Source organism: Pseudorasbora parva, chromosome 5 (assembly GCF_024679245.1).
Source record: "Pseudorasbora parva isolate DD20220531a chromosome 5, ASM2467924v1, whole genome shotgun sequence".
Lineage (NCBI taxonomy): Eukaryota > Metazoa > Chordata > Actinopteri > Cypriniformes > Gobionidae > Pseudorasbora > Pseudorasbora parva.
In genome coordinates this window covers 27,291,314-27,308,242 of record NC_090176.1, presented here as the reverse complement: position 1 = coordinate 27,308,242, position 16,929 = coordinate 27,291,314, and the positions used below count along the sequence as shown (strand labels likewise).

Sequence of the window (16,929 nt, the reverse complement as noted above, 5' to 3'; positions counted from 1 at the left end):
TCCACATATGCCGCAATCATGTTTTTAAGAGTTCTGTTCACACGTTCCGTCATATTGGTCTGAGGGTGATACGCAGTGGTTAACTTGTGGGAAACACTCCAATTTTCACATACTTCTCTGAACACAGAGGAAACGAACTGGGTGCCTCTGTCAGAAAGAATGAAGTCTGGGACTCCCCAACGGGTTAAGATCTCTTTTCTGAAAATTGTTGCAACACTCTGAGCCGTGGCGTGACGCATGGGAAAAAACTCAACCCATCGGGTGTAATAATCAACAAAAACCAGCAAATACTCATTTTGCTGTGTACTCCGGGGTAGTGGACCCATAATATCAACTCCCAGCATTTCATTTGGACGGTTGGTGGTAATTGATTGCAGTTTTCCTGCAGGTTTCTGATTATCATGCCGGAGGGTTTGGCATTTCACACAACTCCTGACATGATGTTTTACCTCAGTCCACATTCCTGGCCAAAATGCTACTTCCTGGAGCCGCTTATAGGTCTTAAAAATTCCCCTATGGCCACTTAGAGGATGTGAATGGTAATGCTGAAGGAGTGTTGGTCGAAGACTGCTGGGAACATACACTCTATAGTGTATCTGATCATTTTTCAGCTGAGTTGTGTGATACAGCTTGTCCTCTACCACTTTGTATTGGTCCATTTGAGGGTGTTTCTTTTCCGCTACTGCCTGTAACAACTTTGTTATTTCACTATCTTTATGCTGTTCCTCCCATAGGATAACATCTGATACAGGAAGCTCTGCGTGTTGGTCCATCTTTTGCTTTGTGTATAGTGTACAACTTGGTGTGATGGAAGAACTTTCTGTAATGGGCGACCTGGACAAAGCATCAGGGGCTACGTTTAATTTCCCTTTACGGTATTCAATGACAAAGTTGAATTTTTGCAGTCTCAAGACCCATCGGATGAGACGACTGTTGGTTTTTGTGGATCCCATGACCCATTGCAGAGCGGAATGATCCGTGACAACTGTAAAGAGTTTGTGCTCAAGATAATGTTGCCACTTTTCTAAAGCCCATACAACTGCCAGACATTCTTTCTCTGTTGCTGTGTAGTTGCTTTCTGCTCCAGTTAATGTTCTGCTCGCATAAGCAATGACCTCCTCTCTGCCTAGATCCTTCCGCTGCGTGAGAATGGCCCCCAGTCCCGTGTCACTGGCATCTGTATAGATGATGAAAGGGACTCGAAGATCGGGGTGGCCGAGAATGGGTGGCGAGATGAGGCATGCTTTTAACTGGTCAAACGCTTGTTGACACAGCATCGTCCATTTAAACACCTGTCCCTTTTTTTTCAGAGAATTTAGGGGTTCGGCAATCTTGGAAAAGTTTGGCACAAAACGGTGGTACCAGCCGGCTAATCCCAAAAACCGCTGAACTTCCTTTAAGTTGTTGGGAACAGGAAAAGCGCGAATGGCCTCAACTTTACTTGCATCAGCCGTAATGCCTTTGGTGCTTACCACATGACCCAGAAAAGAGATTTCTGAAAGACAAAACTTGCACTTTTTCAAGTTTATGGTCAAACCAGCGGTTTCCAGCTTGTGGAGCACAATTTGAAGGTCACAGAAATGCTGGGTCACTGAGGGGGAATAAATAATGATGTCATCGATGTAGACAAAGCATACCTTCCTTCTCAACTCCCCCAGCACTGTCTCCATCAGCCTTTGGAAGGTAGCCGGTGCATTTTTTAAACCAAAAGGCATAACATTGAAGTGATATAAACCTGCAGGTGTGATAAAAGCAGTCTTTGCCTTACTATCAAGGTCCATTGCCACTTGCCAATACCCGCTGTTGAGGTCTATGGTAGAGAAAATGGATGCCCCGGAGAGTGATTCTAGTATCTCTGTGATGTTTGGGAGAGGGTAAGCGTCATTTTCTGTAGTTGCATTAACTTTACGGTAGTCTACACAGAACCTAAGTTCTCCATTTTTCTTTGGAACCAGCACCACTGGTGATGCCCAACCAGAATGTGATGGCTCCACAATTCCTTCCCTCAACATTACCTCCAACTGCTCCTCCATTGCCTGTTGTTTTACAGGGGACAACCGATAGGGTCGTTGCTTGATAGGTGCCTGACAGGTGGTGTAAATACGATGCTGCAGTACATCTGTTCGCCCAGTTCGGTGAGTACATACTTGTGGGTTGCTTTCTAGGATCTGAAGTAACTTCTGCTTACCATCCAGAGGTAGATGAGCTTTACTTACAGCATCCCTGATTAGTGTTGCATCATCCACGCTGTCTGTGTGTAGCACAGTCAAGAAGGATTGGGGAGGAGGAACAGCACTCAATAGGGTCAAGTTTAGTTTGCCGGTTCTTTTCTCTTCCTTTATGGTTGGGGAGTTAACAAGGGGTTCACTAGCATTACCAGGTTGAAATGGGTATTCTTCAGCAAGGTCAGACTTGAAGGAATATTTTTGTTCACTGACATTAATCTGCAGGCCACTGAAGAAGATAAAGTCCAAACCCAGGACGATAGCATAGGCAAGGGCTTGAGAAGGGAGGACAACAATAGGTAAGGTAATGGTTTTACAATGCAGATGAATGGGGATGTTTACCCATCCTAAGGGACTCTCAGCTTTGCCATTAGCCAAATAGAGAGGGCCACAGGACCATGGGTGGAGCTGGTCCGGAGTTACAAGCTGCTTCATAAGACTCTCATGTATTAACGTGTAGCTTGCTCCAGTGTCCACGATGGCTTTTCCCATCCAGGATCCAATGCTGATTGGGACTACTAATTGCTGTGGTACAGTCTTGAATGTGTTGGCTCTTGGAGTGTTTAAAACCTGGGATTCTGCTGGTGACTGGGATGTTGCAGAGGCTGAGACAGTGTTAGTAGAAGGTCGGCCCCCTGATTTTCCAGAGTGATGAGAATACTTCCCTTGGCTGAAATGTTGACCAGAAGACTGATGAGAAGGTGGGTGTACATATTGAGGACAATTTCCTGGGTGATGTGATCCATTACATTTCCAACACTGAACCTGTGGTTTCTCAGCCGATCGATTGGGTACATTTTTTGGTGAATTGGCTTGTTGTTTAACACCTCCACGACTTTCATAACGAAGCTGTTCTTCATGGTCTTTTTCCAGTTGGTGTCCGAGTTTGACCAAATCTTCAACAGTGTTTACCCGACTCCGCAGCTGGCTTGCAAGGTAGGGCTTGATGTTTTTTAGGATCATTTTGACAATCTCATTTTCTGTAAGAGAAGATTTCCATCTTTTGCACAGTGCTCTATAAGTGAATGCAAAGTCTCTCACCGATTCTCTGTCTCCTTGAACCCTAATACGAACGCGTTCCGCCAGCTCGTCCTCATAGTCCTCGGACAAAAAAGCAGAGAGGAATGCCATCTCAAATTCCTTCCATGTGTTTATAGTGGCACGACTTACTTCCCACCAGTCCCGTGCAGTGCCATGCAACACTGTGGGGAAGGTAGCCAGGATATCTGCATCTGCTAAAGGATGTAGAGCCAGAAAATCTTGACACTTAGTCAGATACAACAAGGGATCAGTATCATCTATAGTCCGACCAAACATTGGAAAAGTTAACTTAATATGGTCACTTTTTACCAGAGGAGTTGTTGGAAGTGTGGTACTAGGGGGTGGAGCTATTGTTTTTTTCATTGGCGAGTCACCACTTTTCTTATTGTACATTTGGAAATCCTGTCGCAGCTCATCTACACAGGTAAGACATTTGTCAATTTGTGTTTCACATTGTTGAACATTTGTGGTTACCTGATCCATGCTACTCAAAAGTGTGTGTTGAATGGCTTGGACGTCTCGTTTGACCTCCAACCGTAGCTGTTTGACCTGATCTTGAACTGCAGAGGTGATAGTTGATTCCATTTTCTGAATTTCCTCTGAGAACATCAGTTCCCTTATCGAGGGAACTTCCCACTGCGTCGAAACGCTTTGGGGATGCTCCCTAAGCATCAGCGAATCTGAAGCCTGAATAAACACTAGTCCAATCCGATTGGTCGTGCGTGATGACGTCATTGTGACGGCGTACCCGGAAGTATAAAAGGGGAGCCGGCGCATAATGGCGGCAGTTATTGCTCTTCAGCATAGCGCTCTCTGTTTGGTCTGTCTATTTACTGTTGTCTGTCCAGTTGCGAGTGTGTGTGTGAGTGAAAACTTTATAGTAAAAGTATGGAAGGAAAGAGCGGATTTAGACAGTGTGTGCATCCGTGTCCCCGCTTCATCTCGGGATCGGATACACACCTGTTATGTGTGCAGTGTCTGGGTGTGCAGCACGCTCGGGCGGCTCTCGAGGGAGCCGCCTGTGAGCACTGTGAGCGGCTGACACTCAGGCTGCTCCGCTCTAGGCTGGCCGTGTTCGATGAGACCGGCCAGCCTCGTGAGCCCCAGGGTTCTGGACCCGCGGTCGCTGAGGCGTCGCGGCGTCGCAGATCATGGGGCTCACAGCGGGATCTGTCCGAGGGCTTTGGGACTGCTGCGGCACTTTCCCAATCCTCCTCGGACAGTTCCGATGATCTTCCTCCCCGTGTGGAAGCCCGCTTTGCGGCTTCTTCCCCCGGGGCGGAGGGTCCGATGCTCGTTCTCTCCGGTTCTGAGGAGCCGGAGGGCGCGGGCATCGGGGCGGGGGATGAGGTTTTTCCATCGCCTCATCCGCCCGCCCAGGAGGAATTGGTCGAGGTGTTGACCCGGGCTGTGGCTAAACTCAACATTGAGTGGCCACAGGAGGAACAGGAAGTTCGGCCACCCAGTAGGCTGGATGACCGGTTCCTCGCACACCGGGTCCAAACACCGCGCCGGGGTTTGCCTTTTTTCCCCGATCTGCACACCGAGGTGTGTAGATCGTGGAGGAAGCCCTATTCCTCGCGTGTCTCTAATCCCCCACTGTTGGACTATTCCAACGTTCTGGGGGCACGCGAGGCGGGCTATGGGGCGATGCCGCGGGTGGAGGATGCTCTCGCGAGCTATCTTTCGCCCGAATCGGCATCGTCCCTTAAAACCCCGGTGCTGCCCACCAAACCCTGTCGGGACACCTCAGGGCTGGTGGGCAAGGCTTATATGGCGGCTGGGCGGGCTGGTAGTGCGCTGCACACTCTGTCGATCTTGCAGGCCTACCAGGCTGACCTTCTAAAAGAGCTGGATGAGGGCGAGGGTCCCTCTCCGGAGGACGTACTGGAACTCAGGAAGGTCGCAGATTTGTCTCTCCGTGTTACCAAGGAGACGGCCCGTGCCATCGGCCGCTCCATGGCAGCTATGGTGACAACGGAGAGACATCTCTGGCTGAATCTGTCGGGGATAAAGGAGAAGGACAGATCCTTCCTCCTGGACTCCCCGATCTCGCCTTCTGGTCTGTTTGGGGACGCGGTTAACTCCGTCGTCTCCAGACACCAGGAGGCGAAGAGACAGTCAGCGGCCTTCCAGCAGTACCTCCCTCGCCGCTCTAAGCCCGGGAAGGCTGGCCCTAGCGGGCAGCCTCAGCCGCCGACCAGCTCCTCCTCGCATCGTCAGATGCAAAAAGAGAGCGTCGCCTCTAGAGCCCCTCCTCCGGGAGCTTGGCAACAGAGGCGGCGCGCTCAACAGCAGCCTTCCGCTCCGAAGGGCGATCTGAGGAACGTCCTTCAGGCGCGAAAGGCTGCCGCAAAGAAGTCCTAGCCTCGGCAGGACTTCTCAGGGCGGTCCCTCCCGCGAGGGGGCAACCGAGGTTGCTTCCTTCGCGGCGCCCTGGGGAAATCGATGTGGTAATCCCGCCGTCTACGACGCTTCGGGCCACATCGATTTCCCGCGAACGCACGCTGCTCCAGCCGCCTCTGGAAAGACCTGCGGCTGGGCAGCTGGCGCGTCCGCACACAGAGACTCGTCCCCAACCACTTCCTGCCGGGCAACCGCTTCAGGGGGTCGGGGACGAGGCTCGTGTAACACCCGACGCCAGCCTCGAGAGGCTGGTTCCCTTAGTAGATTATCTCGGCGCATGGAAATGCCTTCCGAGTGTATCCACATGGGTCCTGCGCATTGTAGAAAATGGGTACAGACTGCAGTTCGGTCGGCCTCCCCCTGGGTTCAGGGGGGTGACCTGGACTACAGTGGTACCAGAGCGGGGTCGGGTAATGGAACTAGAAGTAAAGACCTTACTGGCAAAGGGGGCCATAGAACATGTTCCTCCGCCAGAGAGGGAGTCCGGCTTCTACAGCCGGTACTTTATAGTTCCCAAAAAGGATGGAGGGTTGCGTCCGATTATAGATCTAAGGGATTTGAATCGGTCTCTAAGGAGGTTCAGATTCAAAATGCTCACTATCCCCATGATCGTGAGTCAGATCCAGTCCCAGGACTGGTTCGTCACGATAGATCTGAAGGACGCATACTTTCATATCTCCATCCTTCCATGTCACAGGAAGTTCCTGAGGTTCGCTTTCGGGGGCGAAGCATACCAATATCGAGTTCTTCCCTTCGGCCTAGCCCTCTCCCCACGCACATTCACAAAGTGCATGGATGCAGCCCTGGCTCCTATGAGGCTTCAGGGCATCCGTGTACTGAATTATATCGACGACTGGCTCATACTGGCCCAGTCGTACGATATGGCGGTTCGGCATCGAGATGTCGTTCTAGCCCACATAAAGTGCTTGGGGCTGAGACTCAACACGAACAAGAGTGTGTTGACGCCGTCCCAGAGGACTACGTTCCTAGGGGTAGTATGGGATTCGACGACGATGCGGGCACAATTGTCTCCCGCGCGCGTCGAGACCATACTGGCGATGGTCTCAGGAATAAGGCTAGGCCACACCATCACTGTGAAGCACTTTCAGAGAGTGCTGGGGCACATGGCAGCAGCGTCCAACGTGATACCGTTCGGCCTGCTACACATGAGACCCCTCCAGTGGTGGTTGAAAACCAAGGGGTTTTCCCCCAGAGGGAATCCTTTTCGTATGATCAGGGTAACGCGCAGATGCCTTCGTTCCCTAGTCATATGGAAGAAACCTTGGTTTCTGTCCCAGGGACCAGTGTTGGGAGCGTCCTGTTGCCGGAAATCCGTTTCAACAGACGCCTCCCTCACTGGTTGGGGCGCGGTCATGGACGGCCGCTTTGCGAGGGGCCCATGGGAGGGCCGTCATTCCTCCTGGCACATAAATTGCCTGGAGATGATGGCGGTCTACAAAGCTCTCAGGAGCTTTTTCCCGGACCTCCGCGGCCAACATGTCCTGGTGCGGACAGACAATACGGCTGTCGTAGCGTACCTCAATCGCCAGGGAGGGGTAAGATCGCGCCCTCTGTGCAGATTGGCGCATCTAATCCTCCTGTGGTCCCAGGGGAAACTGTTGTCCATCAGGGCAATGTATGTCCCGGGGGTTCAAAATCAGGGAGCAGACATCCTGTCGAGGCAGGGGCTGAGGCCCGGGGAGTGGCGGCTCCACCCCGAAGTGGTGGAGGCCATATGCGAGAGGTTCGGCCCAGTGGAAGTGGATCTGTTTGCGTCTCAAGAGACGTCCCACTGTCCACTGTGGTTCTCCCTCACGCATCCAGCCCCGTTGGGGTTGGATGCCATGGTGCAGACGTGGCCGAGGCTGCGTCTGTACGCATTTCCCCCGATTGCTCTGCTCCCGGGAGTCCTGGAGAGGGTCCGTCGGCAGGGGGTCAGTCTACTTCTGGTAGCACCCCGTTGGCCGACGCGAGTTTGGTTCTCGGATATCATAGCCCTGCTGGCAGGTCATCCATGGCAGATTCCTCTGAGGAGGGATCTCCTGTCTCAGGCGGCGGGGTCGATTTTCCACCCCCGGCCGGAGATATGGAACCTTTGGGTTTGGCCCCTGAGGGGGCCAGGTACCTAGAGGCTGGCCTGTCGGCAGAGGTGGTAGAGACCTTACTCAGCTCCAGGGCTCCGTCCACAAGGAGACTGTACAGCCTCAAGTGGAATGTATTTTCCACTTGGTGCAGGAGGCGTGAGGAGGACCCAGTTAACTGCCCAGTGGCTTCAGTGCTGGAGTTCCTCCAAGATCGCTTCTCTGCGGGCCTAACCCCGTCCACACTCAAGGTGTACGTGGCTGCCATTGCGGCTTTCCACACTCCTCTGGGTGATGGGCCTTTGGGTAGGCACCAGCTGGTTGTACAGTTCCTCCGTGGGGCTCGGAGGATGAGGCCTGTGGCTCAGTCCAGAGTTCCAACCTGGGACCTGGCAGTGGTTCTCGAGGGATTGGCTGAGGCCCCCTTCGAGCCACTAGAGTCAGCAGAACCTAAGAATCTGACCCTTAAGGTGGCCTTTCTACTCGCCATTACCTCTCTAAGGAGAGTAGGGGATCTCCAGGCCTTGGCAGTAACGCCGACTTGCCTGGAGTTTGCCCCGGGTGGAGTAAAGGCCATCTTGCACCCTAGGCCGGGCTATGTGCCCAAGGTCCCATCAAGGGTGGTCAGGTCTTTGGTTCTGCAGGCATTTCATCCTCCGCCTCACGTGACGGCGGAAGAGGGGAGGCTTCACCTACTCTGCCCGGTCAGGGCACTCAGGGTGTATCTGGCGAAGTCCGCACAGTGGAGGAGATCGCAACAATTGTTGGTGTGTTTTGGCTCACCCAAGAAGGGGTTGCCTGCGTCTACCCAGACTATCAGTAACTGGATAGTCCAGGCAATAACCATGGCTTACCAGGTGCGCAGTTTGCCTTCACCTGTAGCCGTGAGGGCACATTCCACCAGAGGCATGGCCTCTTCGGTGGCCCTCCTTTCTGGGGTCCCCCTGCAGGATATCTGCGAGGCGGCGGGGTGGGCTACTCCACACACTTTTATCAGGTTTTATAGCCTGGATCTCCCTGCGACGCCTGGCGCGAGGGTGCTCCAACCCTAGTTGTGCCCGGTTTCCGGCTTCACACTAGGACAGGCGCTACCCTCGGTGTGGCCTAGTGGGTACTCGTTCCCCAAAGCGTTTCGACGCAGTGGGAAGTTCCCTCGATAAGGGAACGGCTCGGGTTATGTATATAACCCTTGTTCCCTGAGAGGGAACGAGCACTGCGTCGTACCGCCACACCTCGGCACGCCTGGAGCGCATGCTTCAGAGCAAGAACTGCCGCCATTATGCGCCGGCTCCCCTTTTATACTTCCGGGTACGCCGTCACAATGACGTCATCACGCACGACCAATCGGATTGGACTAGTGTTTATTCAGGCTTCAGATTCGCTGATGCTTAGGGAGCATCCCCAAAGCGTTTCGACGCAGTGCTCGTTCCCTCTCAGGGAACAAGGGTTATATACATAACCCGAGCCGTTTCATTGCTTTAACCAATTGGTCGGCCTCAGCTGCCTCTTGTTGTTTAGATGCAGTCAGTAGAGTAAGAACCTCTTGCTTGTTGGTCTCCACCTTGGCTGAAAGATCATTGATCTGGCTCTCGCGGTGTGAAGAAGAGGCCTTCAGTGCCTGGGTAAGATCATTTACAGTTTTCTCCTGTTTTTCCATGAACGTCCTCAGATCATTCCAGTTACCTTGTACCTGAGCAGTGAAATGGTGAATTCCCCTACCAGGGGTTGGCAGGATGCCGGGCAGATCATGCTGATCCATTGAGGAAGGAGCGGTAACATCAGGGGATGTACAAAGTTGCATGTGGTCAGATTCTGGGGCCCAAGTGAGGGGTTGCACTGGGGTGCTGCCTCCTAGAGCAGGGGTGAACATCCGCACCTGGGTTCCAGGATAAGTGAAGCTGGGTGGAGTGGAAATGTTATACAGGGTCGGCTCACGCAGAGGAAGCCCAGGAAGGATCTGAGATTGTACAAGAGGTGGCCAGATTGGAGTGGCAATGTTGGGTGCATCTGGTGCATCAATGTCCACATAAGTGGAATGGGGGGGAGGGGTATTGGCCATGTCAAGTAATGTTTGAGTGTAGTGCAAATAGTGGGGGAAGGAAAAAATAAATAAATAAAGATAATGTATTTGAGACAAGGCTTAGTACAATGACAAAATCAACATGCTCAAGTCAGTTTAGAAAATTTCCCCAAACATCTCTGAGAAGAAAAAAAAACAACAGATACATATTCAACAGCAGATGACCCAAAATACTAAGATCACTCAAATACACTTCACAATTTCCAAAAACACAGCATTTAAATGTTCACTCAAAATAAAGAAAACAAAAAGAAAAAAGAGCTACCACATGGATGTCTTTTTTCCCCAAGGGGTCAGTTATTCATCAATTTACATCAAGCAGTTTCACAGTCCATACATTTTCAAAAAAGTTTTTCACAGTCACAAATTTCAAGTGTTCATATTTAGTGTAGAGTTCACATAAAGTTCATGTCCCTGTTCGGGCGCCACTTCTGTAACGGTGGTCGCCCAACACTATAACAATTTTAACAAAACAAAAAAAAATCTTCAGAGGCGAGAATCGAACCCGGGTCGCCAGCGTGGGTGGTAAGAGCGCTAACCGCCAGACCACTGTAACGATGATGCTTTTTGGCTGACAACTGGGTTAAGTCGACTCGCAGTCCCAAAACCTCAACAACAAAAAATATGTATATATTAGCAAGCAATAATGTTCGGGCGCCAGACAAGTATATACTTGTCAAAGATTTACCATCGCGGACAGCAAAACAAACCATACATACAAAAAAAACGAAAAACTACACTCACATAAATAATGGATACAACTTTCTTTAATAAGATTAGAAAGTATTTTTGATAACCACAATTTTCTTTAAATAAAAAAAAAGGAGAGAAAAAAAACACTAACAAAATAAACAAGTATCCGTACTCTTTAAATCACGTTAATAATATAATTAAAGAAAAGAAGAAAAAAAATATAGTCAGACAAATCAACACTTGTTAAATCTGTGGTATGGAGTGCTGGATGTGATGTGTGAGTGTGTGTGTGTGTGTCAGGGATATGTAATGATTGAATGCGTCTCTTGGGAATGTAACACTGACCCAGGTTGGCAGCACGGGTGGTTAAGAGTGACCCTGGGACATCGTCAGCGTCAGTCCGTCTTGCTCTTGACTTTAATTCTTTCTCCGACAAGCCACCGAAATTAGGAGTACGGTACAGACCACCGTCCCATTCAAAACTTGACAGAGTATTTCACACACAGGCCAAGAGACAACTGTCGTGAGGCTAACCTGGTAGCCCCACCTCCTCCTCACGATTCCCGGAAATGCACACGTTCCACCCGCAATGACTGCCTCCAATGAGAACAAGGTTACTCGTCAGTCGGACATTCCTTTCAACTTGTTTAACCCGGCCCTTATATACATGTACTCAATTCATTAATTTTCCTCTCCTCCAATCCTGTGAAGAGTATGGTTTGGGAAGGAGGTGTCAAAGTGAAAGTAAAATAAAAGGGGCAGTACAGATAATATTGATATTCCCACAACGCGCAGCGCATGACAGAGAACGCAACAGAAATATGCGCGCATGAGAAGAAAAAGCGTGGTGCGGGACGTGCGGGACTCTAACCTGAAGCGCACGTACACGCCTTTCAGACAACAGACAAGCGATCGCCATTCAGTTCTTTCGCGGATTATTATTTGGGTTTGAATGGTCAAACTTTTGTAAAAATGCATGGTCTGGGGAGTATTCAGGTAAAAACAGTTGGAAATGTCTTTAGTGAACGTATACAGCTGAGGTAATTAGATCAGTGCAGGTCTTAAGACAGACCTAATATTCTGTGATTAATGTTAAGCAAACAATGAAAAATAGAAAACCACCACTTTTTTGGCTAAATAACTAAAATATAGCCTATTTGTTAAGAATAAGTCTATAGTTTAATTATAGAGTGAAGACTAAGTAAGCAGTTTTATATTTGATTATTTAATTTCTTTCTTGACTTGCTACTGTTAAATAGACCTAATGAAGCTGAAAAATAAAGCACTGTTTTTGTCATATTGTTTGTAATTTGCATTTTTTTGCTTATTTTTAAAAACAGATACAATAAAAATCTATAGGCTATTATAATTATAAGATTACATTTAGAAAATATAAAATTACTCCTATCATAAAATAAGATTTTGGTCATCCCAACCTGTTGAGAAGTGAAAGGTTAGTAAATGATAACATGATTGATAATGATGATCTCTGTAAAGATCGTCACATTAGCATGCAGTTATTATAGCAATAACAGAAGGGAATAGTCAGAAACCAGGGCAGGAACATGCTGGCCAAGTGAATTTTTAGTAAAAAAAAGTTCTGTTGTCATATTATTCCTATTACCTGTTTTCTGTTTGTTTTTTACCGTGGTATCGATTTAGTATCGGTATCGAGGTATTTTAGTCTGGTATCATATCGAAGTCAAAAATGTGGTATCGTGACAACACTAGCCGCTAGATGACCCTTCAAAAAGCCAGTCTGGTAATAAGGGATCAGATTGGCAATGTATGGCTCCCAATGCTTTAGCTAGAATCTTTACGTCAGCTGAAATCAAAGAAATTGGGTGATAACTAGAGCAACTTAATGGATCTTTATCTTTTTTAAGCAATATAGTAATGAGGCCTACATTTTGGTCTCTGTGAAGTGTACCATGATCAATGGCATAATTCATGGACTTCAAAATTAAGGGACCAACAATGTCCAAGATAACTAGGTAGAGTTTTGGAGGAATTCCATCAGGGTCAGGTGATTTACCTTTCTGTAACATTGACTGTTAAACTTAATTTTGTTTTGTATAACCAAAGCTTTAGCTCCCTCAGTCAAATACCTGACATTATACAGTTCATTATTATTATTTTTTCACACTATCACACTATTATTTGTGATCATTCACACCCCTTTGCATACAGCCTTTGTAAAGAAAAGGTGTTTTTTAACATTTTAATCAATACACATTTTAAAGTTAATGATTGGGCACAAAAATCAGTTTGAAGCAAAAACTCTGACAACACCCATTAGTCAGAAGTTTTATGGACACAAATCCACAGTTTTTTGTGGACTAAATTCAGTGGCTTGCATTATTGTATTATGGTAGTCCAGTTTGCGCTGAATAGTGTAATGACACTTTTGCCATTAATGTGTTTACTAAAACACAACTGAAAAAGCACAAATGTAAGTGTATCATAACTTCTAGAGGGCACCAAAACCGCTCAAACTTCAGAGGGTTAAATATTTGCTTAGTGTTCCATATTTCAATTTATTTTATTTTCATTTTAGACAATTAGAAAATTAAAAACCTTTAGAAAAAAATAGAAATTTAGAAACTTAAGAAATGCTGTATTCCTGAAAATGTAAGGACTATCTACATACCAAGCTTTAGCTAGAATGCTCTCTATTATAACTTGCACAGTCAGGAACTGACTAACAATAGGTGCTGTGTAGTCTTTAGTCTTGGTCTAGTATAAAGGTAGGGGTGACAGCAGTCAGTCAACAAGCAGAATCAGCTTCAGCTTCTCCTTTGTGGAACTACTGACAATCAGCCAGCGCAACCATGAAGGTAAACTTTACTCCAGCTCCCTTTCCAAACAATTTCCGTCAAATTATTTTAATGTGGTGTTTTACTCACTTAAAATCACTAAGAGATTAACTATGAATTTTCAGGTCACCTTTTATGAGGAGAGAAATTTCCAGGGTCGCTCTTACAATTGTACCAGCGACTGTGCTGACTTCTCCTCCTACCTGAGCCGCTGTCACTCTTGCAGAGTGGAGAGCGGATGCTGGATGATGTATGATAATCCCAACTATATGGGAAATGGGTATTTCTTCAGAAGGGGCGAGTATGCTGATTACATGTCTATGTTTGGAATGAGCAGCTGGATCAGGTCCTGCCGCATGATCCCCATGGTGAGCTCAAAAATCTGTGATGTTATTGGCAAAGAAAGATGTTCTAGGTTAGAGGAGCAATGTTCAGCAAATCTGAATAAGAAACAATATTGAGTCTAAAAAAATATTGGGTAACACTTTAGTATGGGGAACACACATTCACTATTAACTACGACTTTTGCTTCAACTAACTCCTAATTTACTGCTTATTAATAGTTAGTAAGGTATTTTTTTGTAGCATTTAAGTTTAGGTATTGGGTAGGATTAAGGGATGTAGAATAAGGTCATGCAGAATAAAGCATTAATATGTGCTTTATAAGTACTAATAAACAGCCAATATCCTAGTAATATTCATGCTAATAAGCAACTAGTTAATAGTTAATAACTGAATCTTAAAATAAAGTGTTACCAAATATTGAGTCTAAAAGCGTATCTGTGAGGACACTCGTTTAAATAGCATACACAGGACATTTGACTGCACATCACTTTTTTAACATTATTGATACTGCTTGCAATTGTAAAGCAACCGACTTGTTTATGGAACATACATTAAGCCTTTTAATGAAAGCTTTTTATATCCCATAAAAAAGCCTGCACAGTGACAGGAAATTTAAAGGAACACAAAAAACAGTGGACGAATTTGTTGAAAATATGACGTTACACTCTGCGTGCATGTTTTTAAAAACATAATTCAACATAGAAATAAAAAAATGTATTAGCCCATTTCAAGTGTTTATTACAAATACATTACTAAATGCTAAAAATAATACATGAACAAAAATATCCGTATCATGCAACATTTGCATTTGCTGCAGTAACTCCTACTTCCCACACCCATGAACTTGTTCTAAATTTTGTTTTACGTTTCCTATTGATTCTTATCCACTTGCTAAATAATGCCTAACTTCTTTTTCATAACAGCACAGAGGATCCTACAGAATGAGGATCTACGAGAGGGAGAACTTCATGGGTCAGATGTACGAGATGATGGATGACTGTGACAGCATCATGGACCGTTACCACATGTCTCACTGCCAGTCCTGTCATGTGATGGACGGCCACTGGCTCATGTATGAGCAGCCCCACTACAGAGGCAGGATGTGGTACTTCAGGCCTGGAGAGTACAGGAGCTTCAGCAATATGGGTGGCATGAGATTCATGAGTATGAGGCGTATCATGGACTCCTGGTACTAATTTTCAATAAAACTATTTCTCTACAACATACACTGTGCCTGCAAAATTATTGTTGCCACTAATATTTACATGTCTATTCAATAATAATAATAAAAAAAAAAATTTCTAGGACGACTAAAATAGTTTGATTACAACGTTTTTGTTGTTGTTGTTAAAAAAAATACTATTAAAAGCCTGAAATCCTTACAGAGCAAGTGCAAAGTCTAGAAAGCAGTTTCACCTGTTGGATTTAAAGGAGCCAAGGCATCATAAAAATGGGCTTCAACAGTCTAACTGTTATACAGCACATACAAAGTGTTTCAATAAAATTATTTTGCTACAACAAACTGCGGCTGCAAATTCCTTACTGCCTCTAATATTACTAATTTACTGTCTCTAATGATTATTTTAGTGTATAAATGTAGAAATCAATACAAGCTCAGACAATTTTGTTACAAGGAAAGATTATCACCTGATTCAAATACCATATGGCTTTAAAAAAAAATGATGATGATTGTGTTTTAGGTGCATATTGGGGGGCACGGTTCACAAAACCCACGGTTCGGTTCGTATCACGGTTGTAGGGTCACGGTTTTCGGTTCTGAACAGTTCTTGTTGTCGTTTTTCTTTTACTCATTAACACTCCAGAAATCTACTTCAGCATATGATAGCTTAATTATTCACAATTTAGGATACAGTATAAAATATATATATATATATATATATATATATATATATATATATATATATATATATATATATATATATATATATATATATATGTTATGTTATGTATATGTTATATGTATATGTTATTATGTAATCATGCACAAACTGAACTTGACTTGACCATCTATGAGGACAGCTAAGTGAGATTTTGATACAGCAAGAGAGATGATATTGATGACATGCTTTTAATTTATTTGGCAAAAAAAGCAGAATGTGTATTTCTATCTCTACAGGAACTTGTGCCTTTTTAGCACACAAAGATTGAACTGAAGAATTAACTTGCATTTATCAAACTGTCAACTTCAGTGTAGCTTTAAGCCTTGTTTTGACGCGTCCACGGTAAAAATAATGTCAATGTGGAGTGCACGAGACCCCATTTCGCTTGGTGAAATTTTTTGTACCTTTTCGTGTGGCTCCGTAACCCAAGAAGCACAAGTTCCAGGCATATGTGGCCGAGCATGACCAGATCACATTACGCCTGCACCCAGTCTGCGCATCGAGTATAAACACCTCCCCAGGCAAATGCTCAATCAGCAATGAAACGAGGAAAACAAACTTTTTTTTTTTTGTAATTTCCATTTGCAAGCGAGCAAATGGAAATTATTGCGAGCTATTTTTTTTTAATCATGCGATTAATTGATTTATTGACTATCGCGACAGGCCTATTTTCACTGCATACAAAGGTCTATTTTATGCTTTTAAGAGACATCCAAAGAAAACCATAATGGGTAAACCATCAATTAGTTTTTTTAAATGCAAAATAATTAATTATATGTTGCTGGGAAGAATTCTGACTTCAACAGCATTTCAATATTAACTCTGTAATATGATTTCTATATCAAGTATATCACTTATCATATATGTTAATAAATAATACAGTGTTTACACAAAACGAACTGTGTTGATCTAAACAAGCAAAGGGGTCATTTATACAGAACACTTTATGCTTTTAACACTTTATGCTTTATGCATTAGTCTACTTAAGTTTAATTAGGATGACAAAACGTAAACAAATAGCTGCTGTGATGCAGTCATCTATGATTGGGCTACTACATGTTTTTCTTTTGTGTATCATTGATAAAAATCCTGTGGGCACCTCTGTACATTACTACTTTTGAACTGTCAATTGAGAAAGATGATTTTTTTCCAATAATAGAGTACACAGTATCTATCAACATGGTTGCTACCCATTCAGATACAACTATGAGGCTTTTAAGATGTAATTTAAGATGTTATTGATCTATAATTGTTTAATAAACTGTGATTTAAATTCAACACTCAAGTGTATTGAGCATTTGTACATTTAAAAAGCTTCATTATGATTAAAAACAATCGGTA

At 45.3% G+C, this 16,929-nt stretch overlaps 1 protein-coding gene across 1 annotated transcript; it reads left to right on the top strand.

Annotated features, from left to right (window-relative positions):
* Window positions 1-13,455: 13,455 nt before the first annotated feature.
* On the top strand, window positions 13,456-14,883 carry LOC137075300 (gamma-crystallin M2-like). Its single transcript, XM_067443688.1, has 2 exons — window positions 13,456-13,710; window positions 14,611-14,883. Exons 1-2 carry the CDS (start codon window positions 13,456-13,458, stop codon window positions 14,881-14,883), a joined length of 528 nt encoding a protein of 175 aa, XP_067299789.1.
* Window positions 14,884-16,929: the final 2,046 nt, after the last annotated feature.